The sequence below is a fragment of the Pituophis catenifer genome, unplaced genomic scaffold, assembly GCF_029215685.1.
Source record: "Pituophis catenifer annectens isolate HBS135680 unplaced genomic scaffold, rPitCat1.0.hap2 SCAF_3, whole genome shotgun sequence".
Classification (NCBI taxonomy): Eukaryota; Metazoa; Chordata; class Lepidosauria; order Squamata; family Colubridae; genus Pituophis; species Pituophis catenifer.
Genome location: NW_027256883.1, coordinates 147,601,521 through 147,618,761, shown reverse-complemented (window position 1 = coordinate 147,618,761; position 17,241 = coordinate 147,601,521). Strand labels below are relative to the sequence as shown.

Genomic DNA, 17,241 nt, shown 5'->3' with positions numbered 1-17,241 from the left:
CATCATTGGCAGTTAGTGCTGTCCGAGAGCTTTCACCAGATGGATCTATTACGGCAGCCCCGCCTCATTTACCTGGTTCGGAACCTCTGTTTCAAATTAGGCCTACTGCTGAGGCTCCTGCGGAAACTGTCCTTAACATTCCAACCCCGTTGGCCCCTCAGGTGGCTCCTGCTCCACCTATTCCAGAGTCCTTTGAGCTTATGCTGGCCAGGTTCATTAAACAAGGACTGGCTCAATGCCTTCAGCAAGGCAATCCCGATCCTGAATCCCGTCTTTTGCAACGTCATCAACCGGATCCAGCCGGGGATTCGGTGTCTGAATTAGACCAAGCTGATTCCATTGCCTCCCAGGATCAAGCTTCTCTTTTAGAGTTAGATGAGGTTCCGGATTCCGCCTTATCCGATGACGAGGGGCCTGTTGCTGACCAGACCCCCTTCATTGGTCTGTTCAAGCCGCAACTCTTTCGTTCGTTGTTACGTAAGGCAATTGTGACCACTCGTCTCGGAAATGTTCCTGCTCCTCCTACAGATCCCGTTGCCCCTGATCCAGCTTCCGCTGTCTTTGCGGAACCTTCAGTCGACCCAGAGACTATTCCGGCACCCAAGCTCTTCTTGGATGTACTTCTTCGCCAGTGGAATTTACCAGGTGCCGGGCCGAGCCCTAATTCCCTTGATAAACGGCTGTACAATTCTGCCCCTGCTCTGGCGGAGTTGTTACAGCCCCCTCCGGTGGACGCCCCAATAGTGGCTCTGTGCAACTCATCCCATCCCGCTGGTCCTCCGGAAGATGCTCTGCGTCCGGAAGATCGCAGGGCAGAGAAGACTCTGGTTAAGGGGCACCAGGCGGCTGCCTGGGCCATCAAGGCTTCAACATCTGCCTCATTTTTCAACAGAGCCGCGCTGTTATGGATTAAGCAGCTTCAGGAACGCATACAACCTTCCGACTCACGATCACGTCAGGATTTGAGTAAAATCGCGGCAGCCCTAGAATATTCAGCGGACGCCACTCTAAATGCTTCTAGATTTGCGGCAAAAGCCCTTAGTTCCAACGTGACTTCGCGTCGCCTCCTATGGCTACGCAACTGGAATGCCGATATGCGGAGCAAGTGGCAACTAGCTTCCGCTTCCTATTCTGCAGGTTCTTTGTTCGGGCCTCCATTAGAGCCTCTTCTGGTGGAAACGAGAGACCGACGTAAGATTCTTCCCTCGGCCTCCAGACGCTCCGATTCTCGTTTCTCTGCTCTACCTCGGAACCAGCCCTTTCGTGCTTCCTACTCGGGTACTTACCAACAAAGATTCCAGCGTCCCTTCCCTGCGAGAGGCTTCTCCCAGGAAAATCAGGTCAGACAGGGAAACCGGTTTTTTCCTAGACGTTCCTCCCGGGGAGGCAGGGGTCGTTTCCAACGTAGATCCCGCTAATTCTGCCCCTATTGGGGGGCGTTTGTCCCTTTTTTTCCATCAATGGGAGGTTTCTACCTCTGATGCCTGGGTCCTGTCTACCATTAGGTCTGGTCTTTATCTGGAATTCCTATCTCCTCCTCCTTTGGTTTTTCTTCCCTGCCCCGTTTCCCACAATGTCGCTAAGAGGGCCTTGGTGTCCTCCGCTATTTCCCATCTTTTAGACATTAGGGCAGTCCAGGAGGTTCCTCGGGAGCAGAGAGGCCATGGTTTTTATTCCCGTTTGTTTCTTGTTAAGAAGTCCTCGGGGGGATGGCGTCCCATCTTAGATTTAAAGGCCTTGAACCGGTATGTCTCGTACCGCCGGTTCAAGATGCATTCCTTGTCTACCATCTTGGAATGTATTCGCCCAGGGGATTGGCTATCCTCTATAGATTTAACCGAGGCATACCTTCACATTCGTATTGCACCTTCCCACCGTCAGTATCTCCGTTTTAGTTTTTTGGGGCGTCATTACCAGTATAGGGCTCTCCCCTTTGGCCTCTCTTCTGCCCCGAGGGTTTTTACTAAGATTATGGCCGCCCTTATTGGGCATATTCGGACCCTTTCTATACGTCTGCAACATTATTTAGATGACATTTTAGTTCTGTCTTCCTCTTCCTCCTCGGCCCAACAGGATTTGTCCTCTGTTCTGTCCATTTTGCAGGCTCATGGCTTTTCGATTAACTGGGACAAAAGCCAGCTTACCCCTGGTCCCCGTATTATCCACTTGGGGGCTTCTATCGATACGGTTTCGTCTGTAGTATCTCTCTCCCCAGAGCGCCAAATCAGTCTTTCTTCTCTAGCATCTCTGTGTTTGAGGGAGGGTTCTTGTTCTGCTCTAAAGCTTTCTCAGTTATTGGGCAAAATGGTTTCCACTTTTGGAATAGTTCCCTGGTCTCAATTACACAGCAGACAGCTCCAGTGGTTTCTGCTCCCTCTACAACGAGCCGGTCGCAGTTCCTCCCTCGTCCGCCTCCGATTGTCCCCGCAAGTTTCCGCATCCCTTCGGTGGTGGACTTCAGATGCCATCGCTCGAGGCAGCTGTTTTCGAGAACCTCACCGCCTGTCGCTGGTGACGGACGCCAGCCTTCTGGGCTGGGGGGCCCATCTTCTTCACCATCAGGCCCAGGGCCTTTGGACAACTCGAGAACGTCAGAACAGCATAAATCTCTTGGAACTGCGAGCTGTCCGTCTGGCTCTTCTTCGTTTTCAACATCTCGTGGAGGGCCAAGATCTCCTGGTCCTCACGGACAATATATCCACAAAGGCTCACATCAACAAGCAGGGGGGCACTCATTCCCGATTGCTCCTGACGGAGTCTCTACGTCTGGGCTTCTGGGCCGAACGGCACCTTCGGTCCCTCAGAGCAGACTATATTTCGGGGGCTTTGAACACTCAGGCGGATGCCCTCAGTCGACACGTCCTGGATCCGGGGGAATGGAGCATTCCACAGGCCCTATTTCGGAAGATCATCACCAAGTTTGGGATGCCTGTTGTCGATTTGTTCGCCTCCTCGTCGAACCACCGGGTACCTCGGTTCTTTTCCCGCTATCCGGATCCTCGGGCGGAGGCCACGAACGCCCTCCGCAGCCACTGGCCTCCCGGGCTCCTTTATGCGTTCCCTCCTCTTCCTCTTCTGGCAAAGGTAATTCGAAAACTCCTAGAGGAGAGGGCAGAACTGATTCTCGTTGCCCCGCATTGGCCTCGCCAACCGTGGTATGCGGACCTCTGCTCCCTGTCGGTAGCAGCTCCTTGGCGCATTCCCCCAGCTTATCTCTCTCTTTCCCAGGGGGCAATCCAGCATCCGGACCCGTCGAGCCTCCAATTGTCCGTTTGGAGGCTGAGCGGCGTTTGCTGACCAACGCCAACGTCCCTCCACGTGTCATCTCCATTATGCAGGCTGCCCGCCGCGGTTCCACAACGCGCATTTATGAGGCTACGTGGTCCGCATTTTCGTCTTGGTGCCGGAGGAACGCGGTAGACCCGTTAACTGCCTCTGTCACTGCAGTTCTTTCCTTTCTGCTCGAAGGGTTTGATGCGGGTTTAGCTCCCTCTACCCTGCGCCGGCAGGTAGCGGCTCTGTCTACGGTTCTATCGTGTGGTTCTAAGGACTCTCTAGCCCGTCATCCGCTCATCAGGACTTTCATGCGTGGAGCTACTAATTTGAGGCCTCCAGTAGTTCACAGGTTCCCTACCTGGAATTTGAACTCCGTTCTTCGGGCTCTTATGGCTTCTCCCTTTGAGCCGCTCCGGGAGGTCTCTTTACGTTTTTTGTCGTTCAAAGTTTTATTCTTGGTGGCGATCACCTCGGCTCGTCGTATTTCTGAGTTGGGAGCCCTCTCCATTCGCCAGGACCTTTGTATTTTCCACAAGGACAGAGTGGTTCTCCGCCTTGACCCCGCCTTTCTTCCCAAAGTGAACTCCCTTTTTCATCGATCTCAAGAACTGGTCCTCCCTAACTTCTGTCCCCGTCCCTCTCACCATCTCGAACGTTCCTGGCACACTTTGGATGTACGACGAGCCCTCCGCATTTATATTTCGCGGACATGTTCCTTCCGGAAGACGGAAGCCCTGTTTGTTTCTTTTCAGTTGGACTCCATCGGCACCAGAGTTTCTGGGCCTACTCTGGGCCGCTGGATTCGGGCTACCATAGCTACGGCCTACCAACGCCTCCATTTGCCTGTTCCTCCTCACATTACGGCTCATTCCACCCGGAGCGCTGCGACTTCCGCGGCCTGGGCTACCCGCGCTCCATTGGAAGAGGTCTGTCGTGCGGCCACTTGGACATCCCTTACGCCGTTCATCAGACATTACCGGGTGGATTCCTTCGCCTCAGCGGACGCTGCCTTTGGCCGTCGGGTCCTACAGGCGGTTCATCGCCCGTGACCCCAGCAGTTCCAGTTCTTCTTTCTCCCGCCCTGGAGGACATTCAGCTCTGGTATGTCCCCAGAGTGACAGACGTTTCCCTCTCACGGAGAATGGACGTTGGTCTTACCTGAGACGTCCGTTCTCGTTGTAGGGAAACGTCTGTCACGCCCTCCCTGATGGGTTTATGGGGTGGGAGGTGTACTAATTCTTTCTCGTTTTAGGGAGACACGTCAGTTTACGCAACGCCCTCGCCGAAACACTGGGCCAGGAGGGCGGAGCTATGTAAATTTATAGGACTCGGTCACACAAAGCATGGAAGGTCGAACCCAGAGTGACAGACGTTTCCCTACAACGAGAACGGACGTCTCAGGTAAGACCAACGTCCATTCTATCCCCCTCCGTGTCTAGTCAATTTTTCTGACCCTTTACAACTCTTAGGCCATGTACATATAGTCCTTGGGTTATAGCCACTCATTCAGCAACCATTCAAAGCTACGATTGCCCTGAACAAGGGGGAACCTATGACAGGTCCTCAAAGTTGTGGCTGATGCGGCGTCCCTGCGGTGACATGATTGTAGTCTAGGCACTTGATAAACGCAGCTCACATTTACAATAATTGCAGTTTCATTCTGCGGTCATGTAATTACCATTTGCAACCTTGTCTGCCAGCTTCCAATCAAGCAAAATCGGTGGGGAAACCAGCAGGCAGTTGCAAGTCACTCCTGTAAATTGCTCTTGGTCCAGTCACTTTTTCTCCTGAGAAGCTCTTGGGTGGCAGGAAAATTTTATATTCCATGATGTCTGCTAGCCTGCCTGCACTTGCCCTTACCATAGTACCAACTCACCTGCTCATGCACCTGCCTGTATACTCTCTTGCCTGGTGATAGCAACTGTACTCGTACCTGCTCATAGCATCCACCCACACACTTGCTTACACTCCATAGTGCTCACTCACCTGCCTGTACTTCTTAGCTACTGGCCTGAGTCCTTCGGGAGAAGGGCGGTATATAAATTTAAATATTAAATTAAATTATTAAATTAGCTACCAACCTGCTTGCAAACTGCCTAAAAAGGAAAATCTTGTAGCAACCCCAACTTGTGACTTCTGACCACCTTCCACATTTACTTTGCTTGTTGGAAACTGGCCGGGAGTCACAAATTATGGTCATATAAGGTCTTTGCTTAATGACTTATGGTCATTTAATGACCATATTAATGAGGATTTCTGGGTTTGCCATCCAATTATATCACGCTTTACAACCTTATCCCTTTGCTGTAGAAATTTCAGAGCCAATTACTATTGAGACCTGAGAGCTACTGTTCATTAACTTCAACAATTCTGTAATAGTGTCTGTTTCTAAGATAATAATCATTTCTTGCTTACCAAGGCACTTGCTATTGTCTTAGAAAGAAACCAAGTAGATGAGGAGTGTCAAACTTGCATTGTCACGACATTGTCACGTGACGTATTGCAACTTTTCACCCTTCGCTAAACCAGGTGTGGGTGTGGCCAGGGCGTGATGCATCCAACCTGCAGGCTGCGAGGTTGATAGCCCTGAAGTAGATTATATATTTTTAAATAGAGATCTAAAACATGATAGGGTTGTAATAATGATATAGAAGAGAAAAATTCAGCAGAATATGGACAAGCGAGGCCACTCTATACCCTGCTGTAGAAGTTGTTGCTTGCACCAAATTCCTCCTGACAGGAATTCAAGCTTTAATAAACTATTATTACTATTACACCCTCTCCTTGTTTAGTAAGCTAGTTCCATTCCAATGACCACATTTTTAATTAAACTGGTCTTTAAGTGAACACTGACAGAGAAAGAGGGAAAGGCTATGAAGATCACTGATTGCTACCAAGTCATTCAGATAAATTTCTCTTGTATTGCTGTGCTGGTATTATTCTTATACTATCATGCATTGTTGTCAGGCACACAAATTTAGTCATAAATGCCTGCATTGGTTGTAAACTGATTTTTATTACCATTTATTACAGTTGTATTTGCAAATGGTTGCTAATCAATGTAGTCACTAATTAAGGAGTGGGTGTATTCTGTTCCTATTACTCTGAATCATAATATTAAAACTTTTTTTATTATAGTTGTTTTTGGAATGTGATACATTAGCTCTGTTAAGTTTACATACAACTCTAATAAAATGTCCTCCACTTAACATTTGTAACACTTAACACACTTTTCTAGAAGTCTATTTGTCTCTTAAAATCTATTTCTTATTAGGTCCTGCTCCTGAAGGAATTACTGATAAAATTTTCCAAATTAGCAAGACCATTGAAGAGTATGCTATATGCCCAGATCTAAATGTCGACCTCAGTACAATTGGAAAGCAGCAGTTTGACTTGGAAAACAAGTTTAAACCATTTACAGGCAAGTAAAATCTGTTTCTTCCCTCATTAAAAGGGTTCCCGCTTGCATCAATAGCTTTTCTTTATATTTATCAAGGCGCTTGTTCAATAGCAGCAGATGCTTTGGTCTGATTAGTTTCTTCAATTTAATTTCTTGCTTTTGTTTTTCAGTTGAAATTGTGGACTCCGTAGAAGCTTATGCAAATATGTTGAGGAATATTTTTGATTTTAGCGCACTGAAAGAACTATTGTCAGGTCCAAACCATCTAAAGATTCGGATAGATGCTATGCATGGAGGTATGTAAGATAATGTAAGTGCAGTAACTGTAAGCACTGACTGCCAGTCTAACCCATAGATCATCCTGCAGTTCTTTCCTTTTTCATATGCTTGGAAAAAAAACTAATCTACATTTTCCTGTAAATTGAAATCGATCTTACATAAGTACATCTCACACACACACACACACACACACACACACACACACACACACACACACTCCCATTACTTCTCTTAGAGCTAGGGCAAGGAAAAGTTAGTTCATTTCCTTTGTGGCATCATATGCTCTCTCCTTGATGTATAGGGATTGTCATTTTGTTTTTGTAAATCTTATTGATGGTATAGATAGAAAGTAATAGCAGAGCCACACTTTGTCTTTACTGTAAACAATAACCCATTGAATATTTGTAAACATTCATTTTTTCATATTTTTATTGATATGGGAAATCTATTTGACCTATCTTAGAAATGAAAACTTAATGTATATTAACTTTTGAAGCTCCAACATGTCTGGCTGGGTAATTACAGGAGTAGAAGTCCACAAGTCTTAAAGTTGCCAAAGTTGGACACCTCTGCTCTAGAGAGAGAAACATTACAACCTACTAGATTTATGCTTATAGGCCTTCAGATGTGAGGGGGAGATGGGGAAAAGACGTTGTCATTAATATTCCCCAAAATTCGTCACTACTTTAAAAATGATAATCTCATGTGTATTTTTCTTTTTTGCTGAACCAGTTGTTGGCCCATATGTAAAAAAGATTCTCTGTGAAGAGCTTGGAGCAGCTGCTAATTCTGCTGTGAATTGCGTACCTCTTGAAGACTTTGGTGGCCACCATCCTGATCCAAATTTAACTTACGCTGCCGATCTGGTACAGACCATGAAGACAGGAGAGTATGATTTTGGTGCGGCCTTTGATGGAGATGGGGTACGTATATGCTTTTTGGATTTGTTTTTTTCTTCCCTTTTGCAGACATGGACCATGCCAGGAAGTAGATTTGGATACATAGTTCATGCATACCTAAGTAGTGGGACTGCCTTGATAGGAATAAATTGAATTCCAGTTGATAGCTTTACATGTTAGTGTTGTTTGGGGAAACATGTTTGGTATTGAATGTTGGAAAAGTATTCACATTTAACAGGTGACAAGCTATGAGCGAAATCATAATTATCAGCAAGTTATAAATTAGATTGTGTTTGTCTGCATTAGTTAAAGCTACCATTCATGAGAGGCAGGGTTTGGTGTTGCTTGAAGGAGTGGAGGTCACAACTAAATTTTCTGAAGAGTATCAGAAGGCGGGATGGTGACTCTTTGGTTTTCCCAGAGGAGCATGGCTAAAATATTTGGTTCTTCTTTGGAGAGTTTTAAGGGCAGGATGAGACTAAGAACCTTTCAGAGGCAAACCATTCCCATTAACATCCTTAAAATCATTTAAATTTGAACCAAAAGCTTGCTCCCAAAATTCAACTACGTTGCAACTGAATTTCAGCAACAGGATCTTTGGATACTAGAAGACGACATTGTCACAATTGTTTACTTAAACAAATTATTCATTCAAACAAATGATAAGGCTTCCCATCTTGCTGCAATAACTCTGAGCAGCTACAATTACCAGTCCAGGATTACTTTATATCTAATTTACGGCAACCTTCTCTAACTCACTATTCTTAGAACTGATATGGCTGCAAGTGGTTTTAAGTTTAGGATAGCTGAGTTAAAGTCATGGAGTTAAAAATTTTGGAATCTGGATATTCCAATTCCTATTATATTAAAAACCAAGTCTAAATAGAACATTTTTCAAAGAGTGCTGCTGAGCTGTCACAACTCCTTAAGGAATAAACACTGCATTAATCAATCCTGATAGTTTGTGCCATTTTCCATGTTTTTCATTTGGGAAGGAAAGTGCCATTCCAGTTACACATGCTATTAAGTGAATCCCTGCTGCTTTTTTCTTTTTTTACTCATGTTACCAGTGGCAAAACTGGTCTCAAACCTAAAATCTGCAGTGCAAATTTCTCAACATTGCAGGAGAATTGCTATTCATTATTCCCCTTTTGTCTTCCAGCAGTATACAGTATGTAAAATTAATAATGACATAACATTGCCTTAATTATAGGCTCCAGTGCTCATAAATCATCTAAATATATGCATTTCAATTTAAAGATAGGGCTTCTGTTCTCTAATAGTGGGATAACAGAGCTAAAAGACTGCAAACAACATCTGCTGAAATTTTCCTTTACAGACGATTGTTAAAGATGGGGAAGTTCCAATTTCTTGTTTATGTATTTACTTAAGGCCATTATCATTTTGTTCAGCGAGTATGAAAATACATTACAAACTAAGCTATAAAATAACAGAAGAAGTTATTTACCAATAGAAAGGAATATTTATATCTCAGGGTTAACCTCAGGGTACTTGTTGCTCTCTGAATTTGGTAGTTTTCTTGGAGATGTTTCCAAGAAACATCTATTCTATTACCAAATAGAGCTAGCACTGATGATATTATCTACTGTGGTAATGAAACATCTGTAAAGAAACAACCAAGCTCAGAGAGAACCAAAGACTCAACGTTACTTACTTTCTGGAAATATCATAAAATAATTGATTAAAAATGTCTAAAGAACCATTCTGAAGATTAGAGCTTTTTTTTATATAAAGGAATTGACCTCAGTTTTATAGCCTCTGATTACTTAAATTGGGTGCTTCTTTTCAAATTGAAGACATAGCAGCCTAGGAGACCAGTAAGAATATGAAACCTTTCAACAAGGTAATTTCTGCCACCATTTTTTTTTAATGCCTTTATTAGGATCGCAACATGATACTTGGAAAACATGGGTTCTTCGTGAATCCTTCAGACTCGGTTGCTGTTATCGCTGCAAATATTTTTAGTATTCCTTATTTTCAACAAACGGGGGTTCGAGGATTTGCCCGAAGTATGCCTACAAGTGGAGCAATTGACAGGTAATTTTATTTTAAACAAGTAGAATAGCCTTTCTTATTGAGCTTGATTACAAGCTGGGGCTGAGCAACAGGATATTGATGGTCCCATCTTTTCCCATGTATCTTTTAGCCAGTTTAGTCTTGCATTTAAGGAACCAGGCTAAAAAAATGTCTTGAAGTTCTAGACCCATCTTAGATATGAATTTATTTATTTATTTATTTATTATATTTCTATACCGCCTTTCTCCCGTAGGACTCAAGGCAGTGTACAGTCAAGAAAAATATAGACACACAAACATCATAAAATTGCTAATTAAAATTATTACTTAGTTTGGTCAATTAAATAAAACCCAGAATTAGATAACATTTAAAAAATCATTCACATGTTCGTATGTTTAGCCCCGTCTGTTGGAACATCAGGGTCTTGAGGGCACGGCAGAAAGCACGGAGATCAGGGATATTCCGTATCTCCGGGGGCAGTTCATTCCAAAGGGTTGGAGCCCCCACAGAGAAGGCCCTCCCCCTGGGAGTCGCCAGTCGACATAATTTGACTGACGGTACCCTGAGTAATCCCTCCCTGTGAGAACGAACTGGTCGGTGGGAGGCTATTGGTGGCAAAAGGCGGTCTCGTAAGTACCCAGGTCCTAAGCCATGGAGCGCTTTAAATGTGATAACTAACACCTTGAATCGCACCCAGAAGACCACCGGGAGCCAGTGCAGCTCGCGTAGGAGAGGTGTTACATGGGCGTAACGAGCTGCGCCCATAATCACCCGTGCAGCTACGTTCTGGACCAGTTGGAGCCTCCGGGTGCTTTTCAAGGGGAGCCCCATGTAGAGAGCATTACAGTAGTCCATACGGGAGGTAACTAGGGCATGAGTGACCGTGCGCAAGGCGTCCCGATCCAGAAAGGAATTCAGAAATGAATGCCGGCTGGGTGACTTTTTGCCAGTCACTCTATCTCAGCCTAACCCACTTCACAGAGTTGTTGTTGTGGGGAAATAGGAGGAAGGAGTATTAGGTATCTTTAATAAAATTACTTGTTTAAAAAAGGCAATCTTAGAAAATTAAAATTGAGGCAGGGGCACCCACAACGAATCAAAATCGCAAATGTGCAGAAGGTTCCTTGTACCTGACCAGAAGATACATGCAATTTTCATTTAAGAGCTACACCATCAAGATTAGCTTTCCCCAGCTCAGTGCCATTTCAGATGTGTTGGATTACAATTCCCATTTTCTAATGGCCAACCATTGTTCTGCTTTGGGGCAATGGATGCTCCAACCTATTCAGAAGAAATCAAGTTGGAATAAGCTAATTCCATGCTCAGATTTAGGATGGTGAAATTTTCTCTTTAAGGTGACTTAAGAATGAGGTTCCTTAGCTGTGAGTATTGGGTGTTTTTAATATTATAGTACCACTAAATCACTGTATGGTTTAACATACCTGAACTGAATTCATTAAAAATGTATTAATTTAAGATTTTTGTGCGGAGAAGTTCACCAAGAAGGAAAAATGTTAGAAATAAAAATTAGGTACATTTAGAAGAAAATGAATAATAGTATTATTGCTAAATATATTGGAACAGATCTTGGCTTCAGGAACCTGGATGGACAGCCAGTGAAGTTATGACCTTTTTCTTTTCTTTTTAATGACAGAACTGGACAAATAAACTACTTTCTCCAATTTCTTATGTAGCTTCTGTTTCTGAAATGTAGACAAATGGTTAGCATTCCTTGAAATGTGGTTTCCCTCAGCAGTGTGCTTTAAAAGTTGAAATGTGGATTGCATTCAGTTTAATGCTGGCTACCTAATGACTGAGTACAATAAATATGAAAGGGATGACTTCTAAAATGGGATTTGTGATCTTGTTTATTAAATAAGATGTCCAACAGAAGTTCCTGTGTTTCATTCATCAATAACGGTGCTATTATTCCTGTCTTTTGAAGGGTGGCCAATGCTACAAAGATTGCTTTATATGAAACTCCAACAGGTTGGAAGTTCTTTGGAAATCTGATGGATGCAAACAAACTCTCTCTGTGTGGAGAGGAGAGTTTTGGTACTGGTACGTAAACATTCCTACTATTAATTATTTTTGTTACAACATTAGTACCTCATATTTCTTCCCAAACAAGACCTCTAGACTTTTAAGTCCAACAGAGAGCACATTCATGTAATAGTGGACTAGGTTTACACATTGCAAGAAGTTCAACTTCAGTTCCTTTGGCTTATCAACCAGGTGACAGGTAAATCCAGTCAGTGCTTTTTATGAAGCCTATTATGTGCTTTTGCAATCTATCTGAAACTAGACAGGACTTGTACAACAAACTATTATTACTGCAAACCAGATTTTACTGTAAAGTTTGAAAAGCATGGCTTGGAGGTAAAATGCAACTCCCTTTTGTGATCCCTCGATTGGTGGACTCGTTTAAAAGACATTATAAATGTGCTAAGTACTGCCAAGCACTGCTTTTACCCTTGATGTCCCCCTACCCCTTCCCAGTTGGGTCCTTACTCTTACTGCTTTAGAGAGTATAGTCCTTGACATGCCACTCAAAGCCTGGTGTGGCCCTCAAGCCAACATAAGTTGTTCAGCCTTAGCTTAGCATGACAGATGAATTTAGCCACTACCTGTGAAGTAAGACAAAGTGGTGGGCTGAGAATAATGGATTCAAATCTGTTTTACCCGATCAACAGAATTTAGATTAAAGATGTTTCTGTAGAGTAAAAATTATAAGTGAACTAATTTGTTCCTCTGAAAGCTGAATTCTTTGTAATAGCAAATAAGGCATGAAATCTGCAAAATATTAGTTCCCACATTATAATCATACATCTGATATTTGTTAGTGAAACATTACATAGCTAGATTTTCTATTTGTCTGAATTTTTTCTGTAGTAACATCTACTACTACTATGTGCTTGGATTTTGGGGTGGGGGGGAAGTGGTGGTGGGGGTCATTCTGTTTCAAATGTGGAGAAAGACAGGCCTAACATGTGTTTATTTATAAGATGTACAGTATATTACCACCCATCTTATGCAGTATACCTGTGGATGGCTCATAAACCACTATATAAACATAAAAGTCAGTATGGAAAATTTCTGGCATCAAAATATAATCTTTCTGTGCTCCAGCCTCATTTCATCCTAAATCTTGTGGGAAACAACAGGTCTTGATGGCTTCTCAAAAGTCCACGAGGGGAGAGTCCTACCAATTCATAGGGGAAGGAAAAGCTATGAAAAAGGAACAACACCTAGGTCCAATTATATGGCAACATTTGACAGAAAGGACCTGAATCTCATCCACTCTGTCAGATCTAATGGAACAGGCACATACCCTTAGGAAGAAGTGTCCCACAGATAAGTTGGCCCTATGTCATTCAGTACTTTAAAGGTGGTCCATACCTAGTGGGCCATCTACCTGGGGGGCCACAGGTTATCCAATCCTGCTCTGTTCCATCATTCTTTACATAGATGAAGGATTGATCCCATTTGTATGCTGTTTATCTGTCTGTGTTGCAGGATCGGATCATATTCGTGAAAAAGATGGCCTCTGGGCAGTGTTGGCATGGTTGTCTATTATAGCTACCCGAAAACAGAGCGTGGAATCAATCCTGAAAGATCACTGGCAACAATATGGGCGGAATTTCTTCACAAGGTAGTAGATCAATTTCATAGATTTGAGATATGTTTAATTAGAATGGATAGAATCTCTTAAGTTCAGCTTCCATGAAATAATACAATTAAAGGACACACATTCTTGGGAATCAAAAATTCTATTTTTAAACTCTGTTATGTAAACTGAATGCAGAATTTGTTGTTTGAAAGTAAGATTCCAAATTAGAGATATAGAAGCTTTGTGAATGTTTCAGGTTCCCACAGTATACCGGACCTGCTTTTCTTCTATCTGCTGTGGATTTCTGATTTTTATCCAAAACTATTGGATGTTTAATAAAAAAAAAAACCAGCAAAAATTTCACATTGCAAAATTTTGTAATATCAACATGATTTTCTTAATTGTCCCATTATTGGAATGGCTCAGGAATTCTGAAGTTGAAATCCACAGGTCATAACAGGGCCATAGTTGCACACCCCTGCTTTACATTAATTTCCACCTACTACAACTCTGTGATGATGTTACAACGTTATGCACTGTCTTTGTAGAAGGTGGCAGTCATAGGTAACTCCAAAGATACATGGAGAAGATACATGGTTTGTGGATAAGAGAATTTACCATGTAGTCTGCTCGTTCAGTGTGACTAGTTTAGGAAGCACGATGTCTGCAGAGTGAGAGGTTTTTAAAAACACAGCATACCTAATACTTCCATTGATTAGTTCCAAGGGTCCCCTCCCACTTTGAAGTAATGGAGGTGAAGAGGTCTCTAAATGTAGATTTTATCTCTCCCCATGGATTCACTTTCTTAAATTTCCTTAACTTCTTAATGTTGGTCATACCATGACTATATTTGTGACTATGAATATAGTGCATATTTCAGCAGGTTACAGTGCCTGGCTGATCTCATCTTACCTAGAGAACTAAATGGGGAGAGTCTTGCATGGTATATGAAGAAGAGACGACTAAGGAATCCCAGGGCTAGAGGCCAAAATGAGAAGCTGAAACCTAGATGAAGGCAACAGCAAAGCGGGTCTTATTGTTCCTTCTTACTGAAAATTACATAGAAGTATCCATACTTTCACTTGGAGTCAAGATCAGTTTGGAAAAGGCTTTACCAACAATTACATGCCAAAAGTTGCCATTATATAGACAGATTCTTTATTACAGTCTTTATTCTAGGATGTAAAATATATGGCAAACATAAAACTAATATTTATGAATTTAAGTAAGCATATCAGTCAAATTGTTACACATTGGCATGACAAAAATTATGCTTGAAGAAATTGAGTGTCTTTTGAGTCAGAAAGTAAGAGTTATAAATAAAACTTATAGGAATGGCCAGGGAATTTAGTTCAATAGGAATGTCGGCTGGCAGGCACCAGGAGACGTGCTTTCACTGCTGTAACCCCTGCCCTTTGGAACATCCTTCCTTCAGAGACTATATGGCCCCAACCCAGTTGGCCTTTTTCAGGGCCCTAAAAGTATGGCTAGTGCCCAGGCTTGGAATCCCAAATGTGTCAAGGACACTGTTTCTTAGCTGTACTAACAATTGTACTCATAATTCTGTCAGCTATTGTGTACTGTATATTTATTTCTTTTACTGCTTTAAACTGTTTTAATTGTTTTAGAATTATTCACTGCCCAGAGTCACTATACTGAGATGGGAGGCTATACTAATTAGTTAATTAATTAAAATGTACGCATATCTATACAGATACACACGTGTATTACGTGTATGTATATGAGCGTTTGCATACGCTAAACATTTTCATCTATCTTTTTTCAGAAAATAATCACATGTGACTCTAAATTTAATAAATAAATATCCATGAAATTATCTTTTTCAAACTTGGAACACAACAATAGCTAAACACCAGTTTGCTGAGAGAGAAATAAGGCCAGTAGGATACAATTCTATCATTTATTTTAAATAATGCTAATTAATGCTTGATTTATGACATTGGTCTGCAGCATCCTAGCTCTTCCCTTTTCTGCCCAAAAAGAGGAATAAATGATTGCATATAAAGTTCTAAAACAAAACAGAGAATTGGATGGCCGGTTGCGGTCTGCGTTTTTATGGTCAAAATTTCCTGACTATTCCTAGATATGATTATGAAGAGGTGGATGCTGATGGTGCTAACCGGATGATGAAAGATCTAGAGACTCTGTTCTTTGACCGATCCTTTGTGGGCAAGAAGTTGTCAGCTGGTGACAAATCATTTGTTGTGGAAAAAGCTGATAATTTTGAATACAGCGATCCTGTAGATGGAAGCATTTCAAGGAATCAGGTTGGCAAAATGTTTAAACTGGAAGCTTTAATATCGGGGGGAAATGTTCTTCTTTTAGCAATATATTTAACAATGTTACTTTTAGCCCTGTGCATACTTTAGTAAAAATTAAACAAAATTCAAATTAAGTTATTTTTATTCGCAATTGCTGTAAAAATGAAAAGAAATTTTACCTCAATTTTTTACCTGTTTAAAGAATTCAGATGGATGGTGATTATGATGATAGTGATGATGATAATTTACAGCATAGTAGAAGCACTGATAATTATATTTTGGTGTTTAGAAATTAATAAATGATTACTAATAAATAGCTTTCTATACATGTCACTATTGATAGCAGTAATTTAGCAAAACAAATCATAACACACAATATTTTAATATTCATTATTTATTAGTATCTAGTTGGCCTTGGCTGATATTGAAAAAAACTAACAAAGTTGGACTATCAATATGAGAACAGAAATTCACCTGGAGATTCCAGTCAATAGACTAGGCTGGAGATTGGAAAAAAAGTAAATGCTGACAGATCCATATTGTTGCCATCAACACATTGATATTGACAGCAGGAGGTGAACTCAACGTAAGGGAGATGTTACCAAATTCCTAGCAAAAACAGGAACATTTTCTTTGCTGTGATTGTGGTTCTGTTGTTATTTTAATTAAAGCATGGCTAGCCTTGGTGGCTTATTCTGAAAGGATATGGCCAAGATAAATTATATCTATTCATTGCCAGGATCCTATGTTTGCTGAACTAATTTGATCCAAACATGTAAATATATTTAAGAAATGTAACTTATCTGGAAAAGAATGGCATATAAAATACCAGTACATAAATTAATGTTTAATTCCTACATGTTTTGAAGCACTTGCAGCTCTGCATAGCAAAATAAAAATTAGGAGCTCATCTTTTCTTTTCAGGCATATTATTAAGATGGTCTTGTAATAGCCAGAAGTCAATGAAAGTCGAGTAGTCTTTTTATAGAATAGATTTCAGGAGCCCTGAAATTCTTTTTTCTTTCTTTTTTTTTTTCTTTTCAGGGTTTGAGACTCATCTTTGCTGATGGTTCTCGCATCATTTTCAGACTTAGTGGTACAGGAAGTGCTGGAGCAACTGTGCGACTGTATATTGATAGCTATGAAAAAGACGCACCAAAAATATATGAGGATCCACAGGTAGGTTGAATTGCCAAGCTGTGTCATCCTTTTCAGTTTTTTTCCTTAGATCATCTTTTTCATGCATGTAAAACCACTGAAAATGTCATTAGTATCAGAGTCAGGAGTCTATGTTACTTAAATTATTGGGTCATAGATTTATTGGCCGTGCTGATGCTGTAATTCCAATTTGTAAACATTCCTGTTGCAACCAATGGATCAGTACTGCAAAGAAAGCAGACCCTGAAAGCAGGGAGAAACTAGGAAGAAAAATAAAGGAATTAGGACTCATTTTGTTTT

General features: G+C 41.8%; 1 protein-coding gene across 2 annotated transcripts in view; it reads left to right on the top strand.

Moving 5' to 3' along the window:
* Positions 1-17,241, top strand: part of PGM1 (phosphoglucomutase 1) — a 36,662-nt gene that overhangs the window by 18,128 nt on the left and 1,293 nt on the right. For both annotated transcript variants that reach the window (XM_070941284.1, XM_070941282.1), the window contains exons 3-10: positions 6,551-6,697; positions 6,847-6,972; positions 7,688-7,878; positions 9,758-9,912; positions 11,837-11,952; positions 13,408-13,543; positions 15,606-15,789; positions 16,828-16,962. In XM_070941284.1, coding sequence (XP_070797385.1) covers positions 6,551-6,697; positions 6,847-6,972; positions 7,688-7,878; positions 9,758-9,912; positions 11,837-11,952; positions 13,408-13,543; positions 15,606-15,789; positions 16,828-16,962 — 1,190 coding nt within the window. The remainder of the gene's footprint in view (positions 1-6,550; positions 6,698-6,846; positions 6,973-7,687; positions 7,879-9,757; positions 9,913-11,836; positions 11,953-13,407; positions 13,544-15,605; positions 15,790-16,827; positions 16,963-17,241) is intronic.